Below are 7,399 nucleotides of genomic sequence, written 5' to 3' on the forward strand. Positions count from 1 at the left end.
GCTTTCCCACGGATCATCTGCTTGCTGACTGGGGATACCTGACCTCTTGAGTTTGCTACAAGCACAGAAACTGGGAAGGTTGGTGATATCTCAGTCTCTCTTGTACTCTGCTTATCGTGCATAACTGAGAATCTCTACAGGATTTAAACACATTATTGTAACCCAAATTTACAAAGTTAATGGCCCATGATGTTGACAAGACATGCAGGAATATTGTGAAGCAGTACAGGGAGTGGAGTTTAGAAGAATCTAGGCTGGAAGGCTCTGAGAGCTCTGCAGGAGTGCCAGGAGGCACCCAGTGCACCCCTGCAGCCAAAGCTGTATGGGGAATGGCTTTCCCTGTCCAGCCAGGGTAACAAACTGCTCCATGATGCTCTCATGAGATTACTGGCCCCCAAACATTTTGGTTTCTAATATATTTAGGAAAAATAATCTGACACCTGGATATTATCACAAATCTTTTGCTTTCATTTCATGGATCCAGTGCCAAAAGGCAGACTACTTCAACTACCTGTCTGGTTTTATTCTGATTACTAGTCCAGAGCCACAGCTGGTGAAATTCTTATGCTTGAACTAATACCCTTACTAAACACTCCTTGTCTCCTTTCATAAAGGAAAGACACAGTAATCTTTACCCCATCATTTTAGTAGCTAATGATTTATCCATTTGGCTTGCCTCTGGTCTCATTGCTCATGTACACTCACAGAAGCAATATAATATGTCAGACTCAAGCTGTTTGGGTTAGAGGTTTACACTTGGCTTTTGAAGGATGTGATTGCAAACTTTCAAATAACACAGTATTTATAGCTTTTCCTAGGCTTATAACAGTGGCTACTAAAACTCTCACGTAAAAGGAAATGAAAATACAAGAATAACATGGCTTTTGGCTTTCACATCTGATGTTTTTGACCTGGCTAGCTTAGGTATCATATACTTAGTTCTACCCACTGAAATATTCAACTTTAATTTATTTTGCTTAGATGTTGCAGGCTATAAATAAACCTTAAAATTATTGCAGTTGTGCCCTGATTTCTTAACAACAGTGCTTTTTCACTTAACTAAATATACTAACTTTTGGAGTTCAGTTCAGCACAGTTTAAAAATGCTGCTTTTATCAAAGCATAGCTAAGCATATTTACACTTGAATTAATTACAGTTTTTTGTTTTCTCCGATTTGTCCTGACAATAAGTATGTTGAATTTTAGACTGGGGTCTTTGCTGATTCTGTTCCCAGTATATTGACTTCTATCTTACCACATTTCTCCTGTTCTGAGCAAAATATTACAAACTGCCCAGCCTATAGCAATGCATTTTTAAATACTGAACACGATCAGAATAGACAGTGAAGGTGCAACATTTAATGAAAGTGTATGAATGTTATATGACTATTACTGCACGCATCAAGTATCATTTTGGGACTTTGGAACTGCAAATGGGCTTAAAAAATGTAAGCTCACATGCTGTGAACTCCAGCATGTCACTTACAAGAAATGAGGAACAGACAAAGGGCATCTGAGCCAAAATGCCTCTACTTTTTTTTTTTTAGCATCATCAGTGGTTATCACAATCCCAAATTTAAAAATATGACAGCATAAAGATACAGCGGTTGGCAGTATCTTTTAGAAAAACTGTGTACATCAACACAATCTTATTCATAGCTTATAAAATAATATGTACTGTACTACATAAATATTATTTTAATACAAAAACCTTTAAAACAAGTTCTAATACAAACAGGAAAAGAGCCTTTGCAAAGATCTGCAGGTTAATACAGGGTGCAGCACTTACCAAGATGTGTGTTCATCATCTTCGCACAATATTTGCACATGGCTTCCAAGTCGTTTAGTTGTCCTTGTAGAAATGAAATCTGGGCCTCCAATTCCTCCTCCTGCCATTAAGAGGTTATTAGAATTAAACCCACCATTCTATGATACACAGTAAATTGGTAAGTCAACCTTTGACATGCTTAGACATCTTCTAATTTTTCCTATTCCTTCGTTACTGAGAAAATTTTGGAAATAACGATAATTACCTTCCAACTTATTTATCATAAATGTATTAAATTCTTTTATCATTTCATGGAAACAGAGTTTGATTTTAATATTTTATTTCATTAATACTACCCTTTTACATTCTAAAGAGTATAATAAAAATCTGCCTACTTTGATCTAAGAAAGGTTACTCATTTCTATTTCTTTAACAGATTAGCTACCTGGCTTTACTTGCACAAACAGTGCCATAGCAGTGATCTAAAAAAACAATCAAATGAGAAAAATCCTGATTTCTGGTGGAGTAATTTCCACAGCAATTCCTTTGAGATGTCAGATAAATTCCTTTTTAAAAAATTTTTAGGCATACATTTCCTGAGACCTAATACCATATCTCAAGGATGTGTTACTGCCATATATTTTGGCATATTTACTTGTGCAATGTGTTGTGCTCTATCTGTATATAAACCATGCCCAGTCAACTGCAATTCCACACAATGTCTTACATAATATTTAGGTGAAAACTGTTTTCAACTCGTATACTATAAAGCAGTTACTCTAAATTAATAAGCTATGTTTAAAAAATATGCATCAAGTGTAATTTAAAATATGAATTAAAAGAAATAACTATTGATTTGAAGACCCAGGAGAAGCATTATTATCTAGCTACAAGCCCTGCATAAGCAATGGGTACTACCTCAGCTGAGCACTTCTCTTTGAACTCCTTTCTTTGCCAGTTTACAAATGCATCCAGCCTTGACTTTGAAGACCATACAGCAGAGAAACTTGACCACTCCTTTAGAAAAATTCCCTCAAAGACTAGTTACATAGAGCATTAAGCAGTGTTTTTAAGTACGCAACTGAATTTAATCAAAAAAAGCAAAGTAACTTTTTAGCCTCCTGTTTTTTTTAGTTTTGCAGCTCTAACATATTCTTGTTTGACGGAGATTGCTCAACTTTACAGTATGGAGTACATTTCAAATGAAAAAAATCAAAATCTGATCAGCAAGAATAAAGAGAATGAATCAACCATGATTCAAAGGGACAACTAATCTTAATCTCCACCAGAAACTGAGTTGGAGCCAAGCCAATGAAACTTTGCACTAATATAGCGTACCTCCAAAGGGAATTTATAAGTAAAAAGAAATTTAACAGCAGCATTTTTCAAGATACACCAATAACTTTTTGCCTACACACTTTTCCCTCACACAATCAACAGACAATAAACATTTTTTAATTTGCTATTTCCTTAAATTAATATAACCTCAACTTATTTTACTCAAGTTTATAATATGACCACTTAAGCCTCAAAGAGATTAATTTTATATTGCCAATTTATAATTGCTGAAAGCTAAATTCTAGACTGTTAATCTCTTTCAAAGTGTGCAGTTCTGTCACAGCCTATACAAGCCTATCTGCATTGCTATTTCTATTCAAGCAATGTCCCTGCTGAAGACCTTTTCCTGCTACATACAGCTAGCGATTGCAAGAAATAATCTACCATAAATTTTAAATTGCCAGGGTCCTGCAAGTGCACCTGTAAGACAGGGAGAGGTGACAATATTCGAGTATTTTACCATAAAATAACTTAAGTTCTAAAATCATTAGCCAGGAACTGAAATCCAGTTTATCACCTGCAAGTGAATAAAATATGCAAATTTAACCTCTAATAATGAATACTTTCCTGTTTCCAAGATCGTTTTTTTCTTGCTCATGGATCATAACTGAAGCAAATTGATTTTAAAATGCTTTTGGAAGTTCTATTCACTTGGGCAGATCCTGAAACTAACCTTTTCAACTGCACAATAAGTATGATGAGTAAACTACGTCCACTGTTCTTTCAGCTTGTTAGGATCCAGCCCAGGGAGCAGAAATGTTAGGCAGACTCAGCACTCACGAAGGAGGGCACCATGGCTGCCAACTCACAGGCAGTGCAAGACGTTTCTTGCCAAAGGAGAAATCTTGCACAAGGCTGAATGAACACACTGGAGTTCCTGACTTATCTGGCACCCTCAGGCAGGGCACCAAGGAGCACTGCCAGCAGGATGTGCACAGAAGCAAGACAGTTAATGTGGCACTTGGAACAAAAGAGGCCCAGATGTACCGTTTGCATAAGAAGACAGCACCCAAATGGTGATGACACACCTTGTCTTTGTCTCTTGCTAGAGACACAACCCCTGTCCATGCTGTCATTGGCAGTGCTGTGGCAACCTCTGTGCAGATGGACCCTTGATGGTGACCTCCTCGGAGGGAGGCTTGCTGTTGCTGCAGGAGCAGGTGATGAGCTGCAAGAAGAGGCAAGCATGTTTTATTTTGTCAGGGGTGATAAACTGGTGATCGACAGGATCCTTCAAAGTGTAAAAGCTGATGCAACAGACAGGGAAGGTACAACTGAAGCAAAAGGCAGTGGGAGGAAGATGTACTCATAAGAGGGTGGAAATTGGAAGCTTGTGACTTCTGGCAGCAAGAGGGCTGCCCTTTAGTGCAGAGCCCAGGAAGTTTTGGGGAGGAACAAGCCCTCTCAGAGGAAGAATCCAGGCTGGACACTGTATCAGAGTGCCAGCAAGTGAAAGTGATGAGCGACAGTGAGTAGCTGGTGACTCTGTTCCTGACAGACTCATCAATTAGGGAGGTTTCCTGCTTGCATGGAGCCTCAATTTGTGGTGTTGCCAAATGACTGTTTGGGGTCACCTAATGTGTTGGGGCTTTTTTTTTTTTCCCCTTTTTATTTTCTTTTTTTCTTTTTTTTTTTTTTTCCCCTGCTTACTCATGCATACACCAAAGACATGGTGATTTGAAACCATTTCACTTTAAAAGGGACTGTTGGGCTCCTGAGCAAGGGTGAAATGGACAGGAATCTTGGTGATGTTTCTCTTCAATCCTACGGCAAAATGGAAAAGCCTAGACAGCAGCGGATGTGTCCAGTTGGTGGCTGGAAATGGGCACAGTACCCAATGGACTATGAAGATACTGCTCAGTATGTTAATCTTCATTAACAGCTCATATGAGGAGACAGAATGTACACTCAGTGGATTTTCAGATGATGCAAAATGAGGAGCGGTGGCTGCCGTGCTAATTGGTAGAACTTCAATTCAGAAACACTGTGATATACTACAAGCATAGACAAAAGAAATCTTTTTGAAGTTTGTGCTTTAGAACCTTCAAGAATTCAAAAATTCTGCACCAGAGGAGAAAAAAAACAATGCTCTCATGCAGACAGGGAAGGAATTTGCTGTTTCAGGCCTCCTGAAAAACATCTGGAGGCTACAGTGGCTGCTGAGTTCTTTATAAACTAATGAAGTTCTCATCATGAGTAATGTAAACAGTGTTCTGGGCTACATTAGTTAGCAGCTCCAGGAAAGTCATTACCACCCTCTAATTGTTGCTTCTGGGCCCTCACCTTGAATAATGTTTCGGGCCTCCAGTTCAAGAAGGATGTTGAGAAACTGGAGAGAGTTCAGTATCGGGGAACTATGATTGCCACAGGTTTAGAGGCCAGGCTGGAGGAGCTGGGCTTGTTTATTTTGCCAAACAAGAGCCAAAGGGGGATCTGCTGGAAGCCTGCAACTACATGGAGCTACAAAGAAGATGTCATCAAAACCTTCCCAGAAGTAGCAGATGATAGAGAAGGGACCATGGCCCAAAATGGCTCCTTGGAAAGCTCAAATTGGTCATTAGAAAAATATTCTTCATTAGGAGACCAGTGCAGCACTGGAAGAGGTTAGTCAAAGAAGTGGTAGAGTTTCTATTCAAAGTCACTGACCTGATCCTGTGTTAGTGATTGTCCTGCTCCAACTACTGGCTTGAGCAGAATTCTCTTCTAATTAACATTCCTAACCTTTTCACAGTATCTATCTAAAACTGTTCTGCAAACTATGACTGTTTTAATGTTTTGCAAAGGTAAGCAGCAAAATCACAAAGTCTCTAGAAAAAAGGACAATTTTTTTCCAGTACTCTAAAGTCAATTTTCTTAGGAGCAATAGATAAAACAACTCATTTATAGCCAGCACTGTGCAGATGCTTCTCAATTCTTGCCCAGACAGTATTCACTCCGCTCTTTAAGTGCCAACTTTTGTGCTTCACTGTGCTGAGAAAGTGAGTACCCTGGATACCATTTTTATTTTGTGTACAAATAGCGTTGCCGATTTATCACTTTTATGCACGAACAGAGACTTATAAATTCTCTGAAGAGGGCAAACATAACTCAAGAGGAAAACCTTATGGTCTACGCTTCTTTGAGAAACTGACCTTTCACCTCATCTGACACACACAGTATGAGGTGAACAGGGATTCAAACTCATTCAGCCACAGCGCTCTAAGGTTAACTGGCTGACCACAAAATAAAAATAAACCATTTAAATAACTAACCAAAATAAAAAATCATTGTCAACTTACCAAATGACATGTGCTATAAACATATAAGCTCAATATTTTCTAATATTGAGAGCTGCATTATGAGGAAGAAAAATGACTCTAGCAGCAAATCAAGTAAAGGAATCACTGCATCAGACATGGAAGACCAAGATGTGCAAATTTAATGATGAAATCTTGCAGAAAATCAGCTTAACAATATTTTCTGGAAATTTAGTCCCAGGGTCCTCAAAACACTTTTCAATATTGTCAACATTCCAATGATGTAGAGTCTTACAGATAATCAGTAACATCTTGAACTGAATAAAGGAATGAAAAGGCAGTAGATTATCTGTGATGCCACACTGATTTACCCTTCTCTAACAATATAAAGCAGGCTGGTATTTATGTCTCCAGTCAAAGCAAAACTCCCTTTGAGTGCCTTCATATACACATCTCCAACTATTTTCCGTGTTGTGGAAAGACTGAATCTACAAAACACTTGACTTTGTTTCTCATATTTGTCTTTTTTCTTATCCACATCCAGAATTTAGGTTACATTGTGAAATTTCCTTTTTAATTCTGCCATGAAAACTAATTCCCTTATGATTAACTGTTTGTCATTTCTTAGATATCTTTTTCTCCATCCTATACAGTTCTGGTGCTCTCCATTTGTCCAAAGCTTGCTCTTCCCCTTTTTATTACCTGTCCTTTCATCTATCTTCTCACCTTACAAAGACAGCTATAGAAATAAATTTATTATATCCTTCCTTCTCTCCTGAGATCAAAATGAGATCAGTGATGCCTCTGCTATACCACATTTTTAATCAAATTTTACTGTTTCAGAAAACCAGCTGACACTAACTGAAAGTGGACAGTACCTTCAAGAATGGATTGCAGAAAGTTTTACAGTTCTGACATTGTAATCCTATGCTTTTACAGGTCAGCACTTTACAAGCTGCAATAAGGTCTGTGGACATGTGTAAGAGCACTGGAATTCAGCATTCTACACAAGCCAAGGTCTGAAGAAGTACGGTTTTGGCACAAGCCACTCTTTCCC

The 7,399-nt window shown here is 38.2% G+C and overlaps 1 protein-coding gene across 1 annotated transcript in view; it reads right to left on the reverse strand.

The window, feature by feature from the left end:
* The window catches only part of LOC103773591 (TBC1 domain family member 5-like), a gene marked incomplete at its 5' end in the record, with an annotated part of 43,019 nt that overhangs the window by 23,974 nt on the left and 11,646 nt on the right, over positions 1 to 7,399 (reverse strand). The window contains 2 exons of the mRNA XM_008940969.1: positions 1,790 to 1,889; positions 4,135 to 4,274. Coding sequence (XP_008939217.1) covers positions 1,790 to 1,889; positions 4,135 to 4,274 — 240 coding nt within the window. The remainder of the gene's footprint in view (positions 1 to 1,789; positions 1,890 to 4,134; positions 4,275 to 7,399) is intronic.

Source organism: Merops nubicus, unplaced genomic scaffold (assembly GCF_000691845.1).
Source record: "Merops nubicus isolate BGI_N331 unplaced genomic scaffold, ASM69184v1 scaffold22375, whole genome shotgun sequence".
In the NCBI taxonomy this organism is placed as follows: domain Eukaryota; kingdom Metazoa; phylum Chordata; class Aves; order Coraciiformes; family Meropidae; genus Merops; species Merops nubicus.